Raw genomic sequence first — 20,605 nt, forward strand, 5'->3', positions numbered from 1 at the left:
GGATTTAGACCCAGCGACGATGAACGGCGATATATTTCCAAGTCGGGATGGTGTGTGACTTGGAGGGGAACATGCAGGTGGTGTTGTTCCCATGTGCCTGCTGCTCTTGTCCTTCTAGGTAGTAGAAGTTGTGGGTTTGGAAGGTGCTGTCTAAGAAGCCTTGGTGAGTTGCTGCAGTGCATCCTGTGGATGGTACACACTGCAGCCACAGTGCACCGGTGGTGAAGGGAGTGAATGTTTAGGGTGGTGGATGGGGTGCCAATCAAGCGGGCTGCTTTGTCCTGGATGGTGTCGAACTTCTTGAGTGTTGTTGGAGCTGCACTCATCCAGGCAAGTGGAGAGTATTTCATCACACTCCTGACTTGTGCCTTGTAGATGGTGGAAAGGCTTTGTGGAGTCACTCGCCACAGAATACCCAGCCTCTGACCTGCTCTTGTAGCCACGTTATTTATATGGCTGGTCCAGTTAAGTTTCTGGTCAATGGTGACCCCCAGGATGTTGATGGTGGAGGATTCGGTGATGGTAATGCCATTGAATGTCAAGGGGAGGTGGTTAGACTCTCTCTTGTTGGAGATGGTCATTGCCTGGCACTTGTCTGGCGTGAATATTACTTGCCACTTATCAGCCCATGCCTCCGCCATCATTGAGGATGGGGATGTTTGCAGAGCCTCCTCCTCCTGTTAGTTGTTTAATTGTCCACCACCATTCACGACTGGATGTGGCAGGACTGCAGAGCTTTGATCTGATCCGTTGGTTGTGGAATCGCTTAGCTCTGTCTATAGCATGTTGCTTCCGCTGTTTAACGTGCATGTTGTCCTGAGTTGTAGCTTCACCCGGTTGGCACCTCATTTTTAGGTACGCCTGGTGCTGCTCCCGGTATGCTCTTCTACACTCCTCATTGAACCATGGTTGATCCCCTGGCTTGTCGGTAATGGTACTTTCCTAAAGTGTGGTGCCCAGAACTGGACACAATACTCCAGTTCTGGCTGAAACAGTGTTTTATAGATTCAATAGTAACTTTCAAAAGGGTATTGGATAATACTTGAAAAGGAAATAAAATTGCACAGCTGCGGGGAAGTCGGACTAATTGGATAGCTCTATCAAAGAGCCGGCACGGGTACGATGGGCCGAATGGCCTCCTGTGCTGCCGATTCTGTGAAAAAGCAATTCCATGTAATGGGAGTGCATTTCTTGGACTGAAATTCTGGTGTGTAAGCAATTGCATTGTGCCACTTACAGTAATAAATGGAAGTGCACTACTTCACAATTGGACCCAAGTAAAACCTCCTTGTTTCCTCCTCTGTTGAGGGCAGTGACTCTTTCTCTCGCTCTAGGGTGTGGTTCCACAGGGTGCCGGCAATCCAAGTGTCTATTTTCCTGCGTGCACGTTGACGACGAGTGCTGTGAGGCTATTTGACCAGGGGGAGATGCACTGCGTCCAAGACCACCTTCTCAAGGGAAACTGGGGGTGGGCAATAAATGCTGGCCTTGCTAGTGACGCCCATATTCCCGGAATGAATTAAAAACATTTTAAAAGTCATGTAACTCTGCACAGGTCAGGGATCAAAACTGGAGCCTTGTAATCTGAATGGGTTAGTACCACTCCGAGCAATACCTGCATGGAATGTAGGTGCTTTGGTTTAAACTTTTTACTCAAGAATTGGAGACGTTATTGCCTTTAGCTGTCTTGTTTTTCATAGAATTTACAGCACAGGAACAGGCCATTCGGCCCAACAGATCTATGCTGGCATTTATGCTCCACACGAGCCTCCTCCCTCCCTACTTCATCTCACCCTATCAGCATATCCTTCTATTCCTTTCTCCGTTTATCTAGCTTCCTCTTAAATGCATCGATGTTATTCGCCTCAACTACTCCTTATGGTACCAAGATCCACATTCTAACAACTCTCTGGGTAAAGAAGTTTTTCCTGAATTCCCTACTCGATTTATGAATTCCCTGTTGGATTTATGAATTTCCTATTGGATTTTTCCTCTGGATTTTGCAAGGAAGTTTTGTTAACCCTCGCTGAAAAGCGCACGCGTGTGGGATGAGGATACTGAAGCGGGCAATGTAAGCAGTTCAAAAGGCAATTAAACGTGTTTCTGTAGACAGGAGCAGGGGGGATTGATGGAGACGGTGAGAAGGCAGGGTGGCGCAGCAGAGACCAAGTACAGGCAGACTCGTTGGATTTGATTTTCCTCGTGTTAGTTGGATGCTCTTTTCTTCATTCCAATTAAACACTTGATGTGTGAGCGGACACAGACAGCCCTTCAGGCCTGCCTAAAAAGGATCACATCGAGTTTATATAATTCCATCTTTCATTACATGTCTGTCTCACTGGAAACGCTGCTGTCTGTTTTGTCTATTTGTCTCTGGGCAAACTGCCTATAAAATCCTCATCCGTCATAGCTGAACCTGAAATTTAACTTGGAAAGTACGGAATTGGAATCCGAATGTCAATAGAGCCATCCTTTGAATTTTTAAATCGGCAGATTTGGTTATAAGTTGGAAGTATTTAATTGTTAAAAATACGCTATCTCAGTTTATAACAGGTTAACTGTTGGTTTATCCTATTAACTGACCTTTAGCACGCTGTTTGAAGAGGGTACACAGAGGCGACTAAATAAGGGACAAGGTAACTGCTGACTGTCTGTCTGTCTGGGCCACAGACGACTGCTATTCAAGCCTCAAAATGGTCAGAGGGCACGTGGTGACTCTCCAAAGGCAGTCGATCTCTTGTTCCTCGATGAGTTAAAGGAAAAATTCCAGGATCGAGATCTCGTGGAGAAACGGAATAGAATTACCCACAGCCTATTAATGCTTCAACCTAAGAGCTTCCAGCTTGGAATTTGGCAGGAAGAATGCACAAGGTTGTTTTTGTCCTTCTGTCCGGAAGTAATAGAACTTGACAGCCTGAGAAGTTGTCAGATTCCACACTTCTGTTGAGCTACACAAATTAAACATTCAGATGATTGCATAAGGAAACCTGAACAAAGTCATAGAATCATACAGTGCAGGAGGCCGCCATTCGGCCCATCGTGCCTGTGCCAGCTCTTTGAAAGAGCTATCCAATTAGTCCCACTCCCCCTGCCCTTTCCCCAAAGCCCTGCAATTTTTTCCCCTTCAAGTATTTATCCAATTCCCTTTTTGAAAGCTGCGATCGAATCTGCTTCCACCGCCCTTTCAGGCAGCGCATTACAGATTATAACAACTCGCTGCTTAAAAAAGTCATCGGCTTTGGTCCAACCAATTCTCTCCCCTTCCTCTCCCGCAGGTGCTTGACCCGTGCTGGGTACAGTTCCATGGGTTCGGACCTCCCTTCAGCACTTTGCCCAAGTATCCACGCTTCACGCGTGACGTTAGATAATGTGCGTCAGCCCATTTCAGCAAAATAGGAATAGCTAGACGAAGAAAAGGCCAAGGTCCATCTAGCTCACCTTCCACCATCCTGGTAGTCGCTCGATACAATGATATCGGAGGAGTTGACTAATTGTTGCAATCAATCTCTTATCGATTAGTCTCCAACAGACCCAGACATGAGGCGAGGAAATCCCCAGTAGTGGAGAGCTTGGGGAACCATAGCTCCAAACTCACCTGTTCCTCTCAAGCATGTTACACGTACCACATGTCATATCTCAAATTACACGTATACTGCATCCCAAAATTTTATTTTCTGAAAGTAAGCTAATTTGCATTTGAATGAATCAATACTAACTGCTTCCATCGTTTCCCTCGGGAGCCTGTTCCATAGCTTGACCAAATATGTTGCCTGCCGTCTTTGTAGTTTGCTTGCCCATCCTAGCCTTGTTCGCTGATGGAGAGCAGAGGGTTTTAAACTAGACTAAGGGGAAGACTAATCCTCAATACCTAGGAGACACTGAATTCTATATTTCTCTGATATTTTATCCACATATTAATAGGTCACATGGCCAGGAGAATCACAGCTCACCTGACCTCTAGCATGCCTTTCCAGCAGGCAATCAGGAGCAGGAACGATTACTGATTTTCTCCTCTCTGACTCGGGGAACGTTGGCTGATTGTGGAATCCCAGCTGTTGACCTAGCTGAGATCGGCCAGCTCCACACAGACTGGGGGCAAATGGGACCTTTCTGGCTTATAAAGGTTCCGCTACTCGTTGGATAAACTCACTGAGCCATTGGAGGAGGAGGCCTTTAATAGCTACACTATTAGTCAGCAACCTCCATTATGTAAATTTTAATACATAACCCTGTCTTCTGGAAAATTCTCCACTGTAATAATATCTTTTATCAAACAGTGCTCAGGAGAACATAACTTTTAATGAAAAAAAATCGACATCCAACCTAATGTTTTATAAAAGTCCAAATGATTTTTTTTCACATTACCACACAGGTCTGTTGTGCAGTTTCGTGGTGTGAAGCTTATGCAGAGGGTGTTGCTGTGGAGATAATTAGCATGTCTCCACTGGTGTTTTTTAATCTGTTTTAATGAAGAAAACAGCGTTGTTTAAACGCGGCAATGCAGAAAAATAACAAATTTGTGGAGAGTTTATGGAAGCGGCGTTTTCGATATTTGGGGGAAAAAGTGTCGCATCCCTAACTCTCAAACTTAAGGCCAGTACTCTTTCTCCTCTCTTATTCCCACCCTCCCTCATCAACGGGGTCAGATACCTCAACAGTGCAGTCCAACTCAGGGGCATAAAATAGGCCCTTTTAATCAGAGTCAAGAACTGTCATACCAGCTGTATTTATTATCTGTTGAGATCCCATGCATCACATTCCTTGTGCACTACCAGCAGGGATGTACAAGGGGGGCATTGCCCTGAGTGAAATTGCATCACCGAGTTCAGTCACCTTAGGGTCTCTCCACGCATCTGGTTGTGGAGCCGACTGCTCGGTATTTTGAAGGTGCTCTTACATTACTGCGGTACTGCTGACGCCCGACGTGCAGGTTTTGCCCAGTTAACGGCACGGTAAATATTAACCTACCGTTCTCCTCACAGCCCTTGACACCAGTGACCCACTTTTTTTCCCCCCTCCATGGGTTTCCTCCACTGCCACCAAAACTATTGGCCACCATTTTAAAATAAGGTCATCCCAACATGCATTTAGTGTAGCACAATGCTAACCAATATTCATTGAGAGAAAAAGGTTGGTGAAAAAACAGACTGTGCTGAGTCCATTGATTTGTTTTGTTTGAACACCTTTACAGAATCATACAACACAGAAGGGGGCTATTTGGCCCATTGTGCCTGTGCTGGCTCTTTGAAGGAGCGATCCAATTAGTCCTACTCCCCCGCCCCCCCCCCCCACGCTAAATATGTGACCTCTGGTTACTGACCCTCTTACCAGTGGAAATAGTATTTCCCTGTCTACTCTATCAAAATCTTCATGATTTTGAACACCTCTACTGAATCTCCCCTTAATCTGCTCTAAAGGAGAACAACCCCAGCTTCTCTGGTCTCTCACTATTACTGAAGCCCCACATCCCTGGTACCAATCGGGTAAATCTCCTCTGCACCCTCCCCGAGGCCTTGACATCTTTCCCAAAGTATGGTCACCAGAACTGGACACAATACTCCAGCTGAGGCCTAACCAGCGATTTATAAAGGTTCAGCACAACTTCCTTTTGTACTCTATGCCTCTGTTTATGAAGCCCAGGATCCCCCGTATGTTAGAAGAGCAAGCAAGGAACATCACTCTCACTGTCAGGTTCTCCCTCCCATTCTGTGAAATCACTTACTGCCACCTCTCATTTAATTGCCGGTCGAGTTCTGGGAATGTGTTGCGTTCTGAACGACAGGAATATCGCGTGCTACATTGCCAGTGGGGCGCTGGCAAGCCTAAAGTGAGAATAACCAGAAATTGATCGTAATAATGAAGGATTTTGTATTTTAATTTGCCGTCAGCTGTGGAGGTACAAATTTTGCAATTTATTCATTTTTCCCCTAAAAACAGTCTGTAGAAGTTTTGATCCAAATGCAACAACTGTTGACTAGCTAGTTTAACTGTTGTCAAGATCAACATTTTAGTTTTAAAACATTTTTAAACTATATTAATTTTCTCCTTCACTTACACAGCGAAAAAATGTATCAATCAGAAAATCTGCTGCAAACATATTGGGATTTCCCTCCTATCTCCCCCCCCCACCCCCCCAAGTAAGACTCAAAAAGGACTTGAAACCAGTTATCACTCAGTACAAAAGAGAAATAGGTTTTACTCAACACCGTAATCTTGTAACACTCGTCGGCACAAAACGTGACTTACACTATACGGAGACAGCACTATATTAAGCATTGCATCCCACCTTTATATGAAGAGTAATTTAAGTGGCAGCTGTCAGTGCAGGACACACTTCACCCTGCAATGGTTTTTGTTACATGTAAACCAGCTTTGACGGTTGTCTTTTAAAAAAAAAATGTTAATTATTAAGCTTCTGTTAATCAGGTCGACTGCTGTTGTGCCACGATGAGGTGCAAATTTCCAGACTTCGGCAATCAGAGAGACACTTGCCGATGATCAAGGTCCGTCTGCAAGACAAATGGAAGACTAGGTTTAAAAAAAAAATTAGATATTTAAAGAAAAGTTGTTTTGTTAAAAAAAAAGTTATGTTTTCTTTCTTGGAGTGGGGAGGTGGGGGGAGAGAAGGGTGCATTAACATGTCACCAGATACATCAGCCAAGTACCTGTTTTTCCAATTGGGCCCAGGCTATTCAACGCTACCCTGATTTCTACACAGGCTATTATCTTCGACAGCACCTCCCAAACCTACGACCTTCGGCACCTGGAAGGATAAGGGCAGCAGGCGCGTGGGAACACCATCACCTTCACGTTCCCCTCCAAGTCACGCACCATCCCGACTTGGACACACATTGGCTGTTCCTTAGTCGTCGCTGGGTCAAAATCCTGCAACTCCCTACCTAACAGCACGGTGGGAACACCGTCACCACACGGACTGCAGCAGTTCAAGGCGGCGGCCCACCACCACCTTCTCAAGGGGCAACTGGGGACGGGCAATAAACACTGGCCTTGCCAGCGATGCCCATATTCAAAGAATAAATTAAAATTTTAAGCAAGTAAAACCGCAGGATGGTGTCAAAGACTGGCCTGATCCTGCAATCACCTGACATTCACACAAGTGCTCTTTCCAGCAGGGGGGCTTCACTGGGTACTCTGGCTGTTATTTCCTATCCTTAACTCGGAGGCACTGAGGCTATCTATCGGTAATGTGCCCCGACAGCCACCTCAGCTGAGATAGCTAACGCAGCACAGACCAGGGACAGACCCCGAGCCTTTCTGGTCTGTATGGCTTGTTTGGTCTTTATTTATTTCTCTCCCGTCTCTGTTGTTTTCCCATCCGTGAAATGCTCACGATGCTTCTCTGTAGATCAGCCCAAGATAACGTTGGGAGAGGGAGAAGGAGCAGCAGAGTTTGATGCCTCTTCATGATTGCAGCAACAACCATCTGCATTTATATAGCATTTGTAATGTAGAAAATGGTGCTTCACAGATAAAGATAAAGCCATGGAGGGGGAATTAGGTGAACAAAAGCTGGGTCAAGGAGATGAGTTTTGAGAAGGTTTTTAAAAGATGGAGAGGGAAGTGGAGAAGCAGAGGAGTTTAGGGATGGAGTACCAGACAGCAAGGCTGAAGGTCTGTCATCAATGATGGGAGGGAAAAGAGGGAAGGATGTGCAAAAGGGTAAAATCAAAGAATGAAGGGTGTGGCAGGGGGTATAAAGCTGGAGGAAATTGCAGAGGTAGAGTGAGCAAAAGCCTTGGAGTGATTTGAAGACAAGGATTCTAAATGTAATGAGTTGGGGGATAGGCAGCTAATGTAGGTCAGAGAGAACGGGGTGATGAGCAAGTAGGACTTTGTGAGGTACAGGTGCCTGCATTATGGTCATATCTGAACTTATGGGGGGTTGGGGGGTAGAGATGAGAGTCTAGCAAGGAAAGCAATGGAGAAATCAAGGCTAGAGATGACAAAAGTGCAGATAAGGCTTTCGGTGGCATCGCGGATGAGGTGGGGCAGAGGCAAGCAACAATGTAGAGCGGGCGGATAGAACGTGGGATTTGAAAGTCAGCTCTGGGTCAAACAGGACACCAAGATTTGGTATGGCCTGCTTCAGTCTGAACAAGTGGCCAGGCAGGGAGGACGAAGGAGAGGCGTTTAAGGCAGATAACAAGAACAATGGCTTCGGTCTCCTCACCGTTCAGCTGGAGGAAACACTGACTCATACGTGATTTGATATCGGATACACAGCTTGACCGTGGTTGTGGGTTCAGAAGAATGAGAGTTGGGTATCGCTTATGTTTTTGCGTCTTTTTATTCTAGATATGTATTTGCCTTCCATCTTTAGTAGCTGAGCTTTACTCAGTATTTGCCCTGATTTCTACACAAGTCTGATAGCGTGCCCAGGATAATAAATAGAAAACCTTTCATTAGATTTCTTTATAATCCACCCTCCGCCTCCCACAGGATCCTCCGTGCAAATTCTAGAAGAGGCAAAATGTCACAACAATAATCCTGGTTTTCAGGCCTAAACTGTAAACACATTTATTGGCCAATAGATGAGCATTGAATAAACAGCAGCAATATTTTGACTAAATTAACTCCTCAAATAAGGAAAATAGCTCACGATCCTGATACTAATCAACATTTTATAATTAACTTTTATACATGTGGTTGCTCATTTCTTATATTCTTACTAACTGCAAGAGCTATCTGGCCTAATTTAGTCTCTTCAAAAGTTATCGACCAACTTTCTGATTTGAACAGCCCAGTTTAATAAACGCTCGGGAAAAGAGTTACTGAGGTTCGTAGATTTGAATGACTGTTAACCAGATTCAACGGAGGCCACTCGGACGGAGCAAATCACACAGTATATGTGTGTCTGAATTGTGCGGCTTGGCTTCTGTCTCAAGCCAGCTGCCCGAAGACAATGGAACAGCAGTCCTTGCGACATTCCTATCGAGTTAGGCAGAGGCATGATTTCTAAATGCTGCTGGTTTTTAAGTCCTTATGTACCGTTACTGAATCAAAAGGAGCCAGTACCAAGCTAAAACTACACAAAAATGCTTCACTTTCGTGAAGAGCATCATCACAGGTATGGAAGCTGACCCCACCTCGCTCTGTACCCGCGGGTCAAATCACCAAGGGGGAGGGCGCACGTCGATGAGGAAGCCCCAAAATCTGGTGCTCACCCCCCAAGGAATTGACAGCACGTACCCGCATTGCACCACTCTGTCCCAAATGGCAAATATTAAAAAAATTCAGCTACCTAAAACCAGCCAAGCTCCCTCCCTCTGGTGACTCTTGCTGAAATGGACTTCAGTCAAGGACATGTTTGGGCTCAGCTGGGATGCCCTCCACAGTTAAATAGCTTGCCGGCACCCACTGCCTAGCCACACTTCTGAAGTGCGGACACAACGAGCAAGGCGCTGGAGAACTGCTTACAAACGTGGAATCGTACATCGGTGCCTACGGGAGCGCGGAGGGGGGAGAAAATAGGTGCACAAAAAAACAAGCCCAATGGCAACGCAAATAATCGCATCGACATGCAGGTTTTAACTCAAATGTCTGGCTGCAAGTTACAGTAACACTGGAGTACTAAAATCCCACTATGGATAAAAAAAAATCGAATCTCTTGTTCATTATTGATTGCTTAGATACAACAGTGTGTCCATTGACATCACCGTGTCAGCCAATGAGTTGGATGTGGGGGATTTGGGGCGGGACTTACAGCAGGACTCACAGCCAACAGTCTATTTTAACTGCAGAGTCTATTTACTCAGTAAACAGAGTCTATTTAAACAGCACACTACAGCAAATAGTTTACAGAGTCTATTTAAAGAGCCTCTACAAACTACAGCAAACAGAACTCGTGACCGAAGCAGGGTGATTACGCCTCCTGATAAAGGCAGGACGATTTCTCCAGCAAAATACAGTGAGTGGAGGATAGTTCCATAATACAAATTATGTGCATAAAATCAATCCCAGTCACTTACAGCAGTGTGATCTCCAGGCGTGATTGACGGGGGAATTACCCAATCATCTCCATTCTGGCCGGGAATAGTGGCGTTACTATGTGCAGCCTACAGACAAATCACCCAGGGCATCATGTAAGGAAGCGACATTTAAGTAAGTACTGCAATGAACCTACCGCAGTGATCGGAATTGGTCGTTAATGCAACAGAATTGCTCTTTGAAACCCAAATAACCATTCCTCCTCGATTCATCTCGTCTTCTCTCCTTTTGAACTTCGGTGGTGCCCTGTCCGATGGGCCTTGTCCCTTCAGCTAGATTTGTTTTTTTTGTAACTGGAATACACTGCGGTTATGGCACCTGAGTTACGCGTGAGGCTCAAAACACGCAAATTTACTCGGGGTCACATCACGATTGGAGCTCTGCACTTTGTGCGCTGCTCAATTACAAACGCTTCCAGGCTCCAAATTTACAGCACGCTCAGCGACTGAGTCCAATTTAATCAGATAACACAACACCCCCGCTCAATTGGGGATTTGCTGTTACACAGACGGGGGGAGGGATAAGAGGCAGCACCCAAATCAGTGAGGGTTTATTGGCATGATCCAAGGAAGACTGTTTAGCTTGTTGTAACATTTTAAACACCCACCCAATACTTTGTTCAAAATGATGAAGGATTTTTCTGGTGCTGTGATGGATTAACCCGTAGACTGTTGGCAGTTTTGGAGAATCTCTTTCCTTGATCTCTATTTGGCATTGTTTGGTTTCATTTCATGCAGACTTTGAAATGGATATTAACATTGCAGCAATAAGCTGCTCAAACATCAGGAGTAGATTTATTAGTGTATTATTAAAACTATTAAACAACTAAAGCACAATTTGACATCAAAGTACTTCATCTGTGTCCACCCCATGACTCCCTTTCCTTCTCTTCTCCATTATTTTTTTCGTTAACCTGTTTAACTATTAACAGAGTGGTGGTGCAGGCTTAATAGGTCCTGTCCTTATGAACCCTATTCCACCACTGTGTTAACTTTAAACTATTCTACATGATTTCACCCAGTGATACAGCAAGTTTAATCAATGAGTGCTTGATTCATACAGGCCAGGTTGGTCCAAGGTTCAGTGTGGACTTTCAACAAGACGGCACCGAGCTTGGCTGTGACAACACTCTCGCAGTAAAATAGCCAGCCAAAACTCGCATATGAATAACGACTGCGTGCGTGAGCTATCAGATGCTGGACTGGCACTCGTGGAACTCTACCACACCTAGGATTCAATGTCTTCCTGGGAGGGGAGCCACATGGGAAGTTGTTGAGATAAAAAAAAATTGTTCAACTTACCTTCATATATCTGCCTTCCAATTCCCACTGGCCCTTAAAACAACTTGCATTTCTATAGCGCCTTTAACATAGTGAAACGTCCCAGGGCGCTTCACAGGAGTGTTATCAGACAAAATTTGACACCGAGCCACATAGAGATATTAGGACAGGTGACCAAAAACTTGGTCAAAGAGGTAGGTTTTAAGGAGCGACTTAAAGGAGAGGCGAAAAGTGGAGAGGTTTAGGGAGGGAATTCCAGAGCTTTGGGCCTGGGCAGCTGAAGGCACGGCCGCCAATGATGGAGCGGTGAAAATCGGAGATGCGCAAGAGGCCAGAATTGGAAGAGCGCAGAGATCTTGGAGGATTGTAGGGCTGGAGGAGGTTATAGAGATAGGGAGGGAGCGAGGCCATGGAGGGATTTGATAACAAGGATGAGATTTTTAAAATCGAAGCATTGCTGGACCGGGAGCCAATGTAGGTCAGCGAGGACATTTCTCTGGAACCTGGCTCTAAAAGTCTCTCTCCCAGCCAATTGAAAACTCAAGATTCTAGCCAGTGAACCGTTTATAGAATCATAGAAAGTTATGGCACAGGGGGCCGCCATTTGGCCCATCGTGTCCATGCCAGCCGAAAAAGAGCTATCCAACTTAATTCCACTTTCCAGCACTTGGTCCGTAGCTCTGTAGGTTACGGCACTTCAAGTGCACATCCAAGTATTTTTTAAAATGAGTTGAGGGTTTCTGCCTCTACCACCCTTTCAGGCAGTGAGTTCCAGACCCCCACCACCCTATGGATGAAAAAGTTTCTCCTCAGCTCCCCTCTAATCCTTCTACCAATTACTTTAAATCTACGCCTCCTGGTCACTGACCCCTCTGCTGAGGGAAATAGGTCCTCCCTATCCACCCTATCTAGTCCCGTCATAATTTTATATACCTCAATTAAATCTCCCCTCAGCCTCCTTTGTTCCAAAGAAAACAACCCCAGCCTATCCGATCTTTCCTCATAGCTATAATTCTCCAGCCCTGGCAACATCCTCGTAAATCTCCTCTGTATCCTCTCCAGTGCAATCACATCTTTCCTGTAATGTGGTGACCAGGATTGTGCACAGTACGCAAGCTGTGGCCTAACCAATGATTTATACAGTTCTAGCATAACCTCCCTGCTCTTATATTCTATGTCTTGGCTAATAAAGGAAAGTATCCCGTTTGCCTTTTTAACCACCTTATTCACCGGTCCTGCTACCTTCAGGGACCTGTGGACATGCACTCCGAGGTCTCTTTGTTCCTCTACACCGCTCAGTACCCTCCCACTTATTGTGTACTCCCTTGCCTTGTTTGCTCTCCCTAAATGCATTATCTCACACTTCTCTGGATTGAATTACATTTGCCACTTTTCTGCCCACCTGACCAGTCCATTGATATCTTCCTGCAGTCTACAGCTTTCCTCCTCATTGTCAACCACACGGCCAATTTTTGTATCATCTGCAAACTTCTTGATCAAGCCCCCCACATTCAAGTCCAAATCATTAATATATACCACAAAAAGCAAGGGACCCAGTACTGAGCCTTGCGGGACCCCGCTGGAAACAGCCTTCCAGTCGCAAAAACACCCGGCAACCATTACCCTTTGCTTCCTGTCACTGAGCCAATTTTGGATCTAAATAGCCACTTTCCCTTGGATCCCATGGGCTTTTACTTTTTTGACCAGTTATGTGGGAACCGTGCCCGAACTCAGCCCACGCAGCCGAGAGATGTCACAATATTAGCAAACACGTCCGTGTGGAGGGAGTTCCAGCCGGCAGAGCCAAGTGTTTCCTTACGGGGTAATTTTTCCTCCCCATCCCTCCCGAAACAGGTTGTAAAAAGTTTAGTGTCAAAGAACAATTCATAAATGTCAACTACTCTTCAAACATTCTACTTCTTAGAAATAGGAAGAGTACAACAGAGAGAACTGAAGATCTCCATTGGCACTGAAAGCACACCACAAACTTTATCAAGCCAAATAAATCTTAATAGCCCTTTTTAATACGTTATACTGAACGGCACAGCTTCCTTTAACTACCTTAGTGGCTCTCATTCCTGCATCACACATCATGGAACACCAATTACCACCATTAGTACAGCTGGCATTTTTCAGAAAGAAGGCTTTCAGATCCTATTAGTGCAGGACTGGACTTGTCTTTCTGTACCTCCACTAATGCAACTGTTTGTACACCTTGCGTCAGAATATAGCAGTAATTTATACCGTTAGCCACTGGGACACGGTGGGTTTCATTTTCTCTCAAGGCAGCATCGACACGAGGCGCTGCAACAGCTATGGTTGTCTGGGGCGACAACTCCAAGATGGAATGAGCCCGAACCTTCTAGTTAACACTGTCAAACATAACGAGTACCCTCCAATGATTGCAAGGCAGTAATCTAATCTTGTGGGGGGGGGGGGGGGGTGCGAGTGTCTGATAAATTAGAACCTATTTCTCCCATTGTTTCTCAGTCCAACAGGTTTAAAATGCATATTTTTAAAATTGAGCTTAAATCAGAATTCAGAACACAGGAGGACGACGTTCAGCCCCTCGAGCCATTCAATTAGATCATGGCTCTTGAAAAGTAGAGACCCAGGTTAATAAGGCCATTAAAAAGGCAAACCAAGCACTGGGGTTCATTTCTAGAGGGATAGAATTGAAAAGCGGAGAAGTTATGTTAAGCTTGTATGGAACCTTGGTTAGACCACACTCGGAGTACTGTGCATGGTTCGGTCTCCATATTATAAAAAAGATATAGAGGCATTGGAGAAGGTGCAAAAAAGATTCTGAAGGATGTTACCAGAACTGAGAGGATATACTTATCAGGAAAGGCTAAACAGGCTGGGGCTCTTTTCTCTTGAAAAGAGAAGGCTGAAGGGTGACCTGATAGAGGTCTTTAAGATTATGAAAGGGTAGACGTAGAGAAAATGTTTCCACTTGTGGGGGAATCCAAAACTAGGGGTCATGAATGTAAGATAGTCACTATTAAATCCAATAGGGAATTCAGGAGAAACTTCTTTGCTCAAAGAGTGGTAAGAATGTGGAACGTGCTACTACAAGGAGTAGTTGAGGCAAATAGCACAGATGCATTTAAGAGGAAGCTAGATAAGGAGAAAGGAATAAAAGGGTATCCTGATAGGGTGAGATGAAGTAGGGAGGGAGCATAAAGGCCAGCATAGACCAGTTGGGCCGAAAGGCTTGTTTCGGTGCTGTAGACTCGGTGATGGCTGATCTGTACCTTACCAGTCAGGAAGCCATTCAGCCCATTGTGCCTGTGCTGTGAGTCAAGCTCATTATTCACCGGTTCCCCTGCCTATATCCTTTTATATTCTTCTTCAAATGCTTACCAAATTTCCCTTTAAATGCTTCAGTAACCACCTGCGGTAAAGGATTCACCACAATCTAATAACTCTCTGGGGGAGGTAAGCATTTTACTTTCAAGTTCTACAATGTCAACATCTATCTCACTCATTAACTCTGCCCTGGTACATTTATAGACACAAAGAAACAAAACAAAAACTAAGTGAAACTGGTTTCGTTGGGGCTGTGGCGACTGTGGGTTATGTGGTTGGCACCACTCTCTGGCGTGTCATTTCTTTGACTTGAAGCCTTTATCTAAAGCAACATCATTAATTTTTTTTTTAAAAAGTGTTTCAGCATGTTTTTTTTTGGGGCTTGGAAGGGTAGCAGATACAGGTCACAGAGGATACACACACACACACACACACACACGAAATTATGTGATTGGCGTTAACACATTGTTAAATGTTTGCTGGGTTGCCTCAGCAGCTTTCCAGCTGGGACGCAGACCAGGAGGATTCCAGCTGCCATCCTGGTTTGTGCGGAGTTGGCCGATCTTACTTGATACAGCAACGGGGGCACTACAACTGGGCTCAGCACCCCTGAATTAGCGAGAGACGGGTAAAATAAAAAAAAAAAAGCACGATTCATTTCCTGATCGCTCGCCCAACCTCTCCTTGAAGTGTGGGAACTGGACCAGGCTGGGCTAATGATGTACCCCCACCCCCCCACGGGCAAGCACCCCGACATTCGCCTTCAAGCCTCGCTCGTGAATAGTGGCCACCTGGGTGAGGTACTGGAGGGGAGCAGGATCACGTGCAGCTCTTTTGCATCAAAGAATCAGATCCTTCAGAACAGGACGGGAGTTAACTGAAGAGTAAAGGTCTGCCAAAAACACTTTCCACGAAGATGGTGTCCCTGTAACAACAGCTGTCTAAACATTTAAGTAAAGAATACTGAACGCCACGGAGCGACTGAGTCAGTGATCGAATCAGGAGGTTGGGTTATAAGTTACCCGAACCTCCCTCCTCCCCGCTTGATTAGATTACTGGTTTATTTCTAGTCACTTGACCGCACCCATTTCCCTTTAACACGTACGAGGAGGTTTATTCCATTTTGGGACTGTTTTCAATGTCAACCATTGCTGTCAGAGGAACGCCCACTGTCATCACAGTGAATGTCACCGATGTTGTATAACATTAAGCAGATTAACTGCAACACCGTTACAGCAAGCAAAGCAAAGCAATACATTTTCCTTCACTGGGCCAGAGCTCACATCAGACAGAAGGTAAGTGGTTTCACAGATAACACATGGTCCATGTCATCTCCTGGACTGATTTTGATCGCCTGAGGGGATCGGAGAGGAATTTTCTACAGTACTTTTTCCCTTATCAGCCCTGTTTATTTTGCCTCTCCCGGGCGATTACATAGCTGAGGTGGGGCGTAGGAAGTGCTAGTCATGATGCTCCAGCCACCATGGTATGTGGGGGCAGGCTTGATGGACCAGCTGGTCTTTTCCTGCCGGTCATTATCGCATGTTTCTATCTGGTCATCGGCAAATTCCGGTAAGTAAATGAATAAAAATGTGATTGGAAATCCTTCCCTTACATTCCCTCTACAAGTCATATTATATACTGCCATGACGCTGTGTTAGATGAGATTGTAAATCAGTTTAATAGCTTTTACCAGTGATCAACGTCAGCATCGTCGAACTGTCCAGCCTCTACTGGGGTGGCGTCCACCTCCATCCCATCTGGAAAGAGAAGCTACAATTAGACTCAAACATTACAGGACTGCACAGTTTTCAGGTCATCTACGGCAGCACTTCTGCCTCCAGGTCAGAGGTCACAGGGTCGAGCCTCACTCCAGAGACTTGAGCACATAATCTAGGCTGACGCCCCCAGCGCAGTACTGAGGGAGGGCTACGTTGTCGGAGGTGCCGCCTTTCGGACATTAAATCCCGTCTGCCCCATCAGGTTGACGTAAAAGAGCGAGGGGTGGGTTCCCTGGCCTGCATTTATCCCTCAACCAACACCCATTAGATTATCTGTTAATTTACCTCAGTGCTGTTTGTGGGATCTTGATGTGCGCAAATTGGCTGCCACGTTTACCTACAGTACAAGTGACTACACTTCAAAAGGTCATTCTTTGGCTGTGAAGGGCTTTGGATTGTCCGGAGGTCATAACAAGTGCTTATATAAATGCGCGATCTTTTTCTTTAACTGCACAAATATCACATCACTGAACTGCACACCACTTTTAAGTAACTTACTGAGGTCTTAATGTAAAAGCAGCCTTTTAAAGATAGAATAAAGCTTTCCCAAGGGCTCAGTGAATAAGCGCATTGTGCGCTGCCCTACAACCCTCTGAGATCTCTGCGTTCCTCCAATTCTGGCCTCTTGCGCATCCCACGATTTACCTTCTCCCCACCACTGGCGGCCGTGCCTTCGGCTGTGAAAGCTCTGGAATTCCATCCCAAAAACTCGCCGCCTCGCTCTCCTCCTTCAAGTCGCTCCTTAAAACCTACCTCTGCGACCAAGCTTTTGGTCACCTGTCCTAATATCTCCTTATGTGGCTCAGTGTCAAATTCTGTCTGCTAATCGCCCCTGTGAAGCGCCTTGGGACGTTTTACCATGTTAAAGGCGCTATATAAAGGCAAGCTGCTGTTCTTGTGCTAAACCAATTAGAACAGGAATATCCCAGGGTCTGATCCCTGATCTGCCCCCAGTTAGTTGATCTCTAGTAAATTTTACACGACGGTGTAGTTTGTACATCCACAGCCCTCAGAGACTATACCAGTATCGGTCATCTTTGCCAACCATCAACAATTGCGATTCACGGTTCATCACAGAAAGTCGAAGAAGCCAGGCCTGCTTTTACAGTAAAACACCATGGAGGTATTACCCTAGCCCTTTGTTCCCCCCCACCCCAAGCAGTAAAGGGGCTAGGACTACTTACTGTTAATAACACTCACCCCCCACCCCCCAACTCTCTAGGGGAAAAGAAGCTCCAGCCATATACAGTAAGGGATGCAGCACAGATTCACCAGAATGATACCGGGGCTAAAAGGATTAAATTATGAGGACAGGTTGCACAAACTTGGCTTATATTCCCTCGAATATAGAAGATTGAGGGGTGATCACTGATTGAGGTGTTTAAAATGTTAAAAAAGGATTTGACAGGGTAGATACAGAGAAGCTATTACCTCTGATTGGGGGGGGGGGGGGGGGGGGGTGGGGGGGGCGGGGGGAGGAGAGGCGGAAGAAGAGAAATCAAGAACGAGGGTCCATAATCTTAAAATTAGAACTAAGAACATAAGAAATAGGAGCAGGAGTAGGCCATACGGCCCCTCGATCACGGCTGATCTTCTACCTCAACGCCAACTCCACAACTAGGCCATTCAGGGGTGAAATCAGGAAGCACTTGTTCACAGAAGATTAGCAGAAATCTGGAATTCTCTCCCTCAAAAGGCTGTGGACGCTGGGGATCAATTGGAGCTTTCAAGACTGAGATCGATAAGATTTTTTGTTAGGTAAGGGTATCGAGGGACATGGAGCGAAGGTGGGTAAATGGAGTTGATGTGCCGATCAGCCATGATCCGATCGAACGGTGCAGCAGGCTCGAGGGGCTGAATGGCCTCCTCCTGTTCCTTACAAGTACCAGGAGGTGCTGAATATTGTTGATTTTTTTTTGGCACGCTCCTGGAGGCTGATACTTTGCGCCTCCAGTTCCCTCCTTAGCTGCTTCAACAATGGCGGGTTGAAGGGATGTCCTGGAGTGGCTACGTTGAGAGAGTGGGAGCTCTAGGCCAGCTTGGCGGGGCTTTCCAAAGCCACCTGACCGCAAGGTGAAAAAAAGGTTACTAGCTATTCGCAGTGCCTGTATTCCAATCTGGAGAAGGCACGGTTTGGGTTACTGTATGACCTTTACTTGTCACGCCTGCTTTCTTGAGCTCCATTTCCAACTGGCAGGAAGACGGCAGATAAACAGCAAAGGTCAGCGGCATGCGAACCCAAACTAGCCTGCTGCAATTTAACCTCTAAACACTCAGCTTCGCGAAGGATCAAGCAAGGGAGAAAACTATACCATTAAACTTGAATGCAACAAGAGTGGGACATTCTTGCTTTAATTTCCTCTTCTTCTAGACTGGGAGGGGGGGGGCAGGTAGGAAGGACATCCAAAGCTGGAGCTCCCTGGATGATTGAAAGAAATTGAGATTAAAATGAAACAGAACAAGGAGGCTTATGATAAATGTCAGGTTCACAATACAGTCGAGAATCAGGCACAACACAGAGTGCGCAGAGGGAATCCAAAAGAGGCAATAAATGGGGCAAAGAGAATATACGAGAAAAGATTAGCGGGTAACATAAAAGGGAAAACTTTATAAACGTGTAAAGAGTAAAAGGATAGTCAAAGGAAGGGTGGGGCCGATTAGGGATCAAAAAGGAGATCTTCTCATGGAGGCAGAAGGCATGGCTGAGGTACTAAAATGAGTACTTTGCATTTGTCTTCACAAAAGAAGAGGATCCTGCCAATGTCACAGTAATGGAGGAGGGGGCAGAGAAATTGGACAGGATAAAAATAGATAAAGAGGAGATACTTAAACGGTTGGCAGTGCTCAAGGTAGAAAAGTCACCCGGTCCGGATGGAATGTATCCTAGGCTGTTGAGGGAAGTAAGGGTGGAAATAGCGGAGGCTCTGGCCACAATCTTCCTTAGATATGGGGGTGGTGCCAGAGGACTGGAGGGTTGCAAATGTTACACTCTTGTTCAAAAAAGGGAAGAGAGATAAACCAGGTAATCGCAGGCCAGGCAGCCTAATGTCGGTGGTGGGAAAACTTTTAGATACTATAATCCGGGACAAAATTAATTGTCACTTGGAAGAACATGGGTTAATAAATGACAGCCAACAAGGATTTATTAAAGGCAAATAGTGACTGACAAACTTGATTGTGTTCTTCGACGATTGAACAGTGTGTGTTGATGAGGGCAGTGCGGTAGACGTTGTGTATATGGACTTTCAAAAGGCGTTTGATAAAGTGCCGCATAATAGACTTGTTAGCAAAATTGAAGCCCATGGGATTAAAGGCACAGTGGCAGGGTACGAAACTGGCCGTGAGACAGAAAGCAGAGCGTAGTGGTGAACGGTTATTTTTTTATACTGGAGGGAACTATACAGTAGTGTCCCCCAGGGGTCGGTACTGGGACCACTGCTCTTTTTGAGATATATTAATGACTTGGACTTGGGTATAGGGGATAATTGTATCAACTTGTCTTGCCACCTTCAAAGATTTGTGTATGTGAACCCCACAAGTCACACTGTTCCTGCACCCCCGTTTAAAATTTACCATTTCGTTTATATTGCCTCTCCACATTCTTCCTTCCAAAATGCAACACTTCCCACTTCTCTGCATTAAATTTCATCTGCCATGTGTCTGCCCATTTCATCAGTCAGTCTATGTCCTCCTGAAGTCTGCTACTATCCTCCTCACCGTTTACTACATTTCCGGGTTTTGTGTCATCTGCAAACTTTTACATATGTCCCCTTTAAGTTTAAAAGGGTAGAGTTTACTTTACCTTCGGTGTCGGCTGCTGAAGACTCTGTCCGCACGCCAGCCATGTGAAACGCCTGCTGACTGACTGACTGAGCTAACATGCCCTCTAGTCTCTGCAGAGTCGCCTGTCCCTCCTGGTTCAAATGGGAGAAGCCCTCGTCATATGTGTAGAACGTGGGAACATCTCCTTGGCCGCGTTCTGTCGGGAGCGAAAGGAGAAATGGATAATTAGGATTAAAATTGCAACACCAGGCATTGAATTCCAGATCACCGTAACTAGCGGAGTAAAAACATTTCTCCTCATCTCCCCTCTGGTTCTTTTGCCAATTATCATAAATCTGTGAATTCAAAGGAAATAGTGCAAATAAGGAACATAATCCAGCAGTAGCTTTACATTAACCGTCCCATGCCAGGAAAAAAAGGATAGGAAATTTATACTGGGGA

General features: G+C 45.5%; 1 protein-coding gene across 2 annotated transcripts in view; it reads right to left on the reverse strand.

Moving 5' to 3' along the window:
• Nucleotides 1–5,851: 5,851 nt before the first annotated feature.
• The window catches only part of clns1a (chloride channel, nucleotide-sensitive, 1A), a 34,200-nt gene continuing 19,446 nt past the window's right edge, over nucleotides 5,852–20,605 (reverse strand). Inside the window, exons 5-8 of one of the 2 annotated variants that reach the window (XM_067985684.1) lie at nucleotides 20,184–20,360; nucleotides 16,294–16,360; nucleotides 9,990–10,076; nucleotides 5,852–6,509 (exon numbers count right to left, since the gene is read on the reverse strand). In XM_067985684.1, the coding sequence (XP_067841785.1) occupies nucleotides 10,025–10,076; nucleotides 16,294–16,360; nucleotides 20,184–20,360 (296 nt within the window). In that variant the 3' untranslated portion in view covers nucleotides 5,852–6,509; nucleotides 9,990–10,024. The remainder of the gene's footprint in view (nucleotides 6,510–9,989; nucleotides 10,077–16,293; nucleotides 16,361–20,183; nucleotides 20,361–20,605) is intronic. The other variant, XM_067985685.1, reaches the window with a different exon arrangement.

Source organism: Heptranchias perlo, chromosome 6, assembly GCF_035084215.1.
Source record: "Heptranchias perlo isolate sHepPer1 chromosome 6, sHepPer1.hap1, whole genome shotgun sequence".
Lineage (NCBI taxonomy): Eukaryota > Metazoa > Chordata > Chondrichthyes > Hexanchiformes > Hexanchidae > Heptranchias > Heptranchias perlo.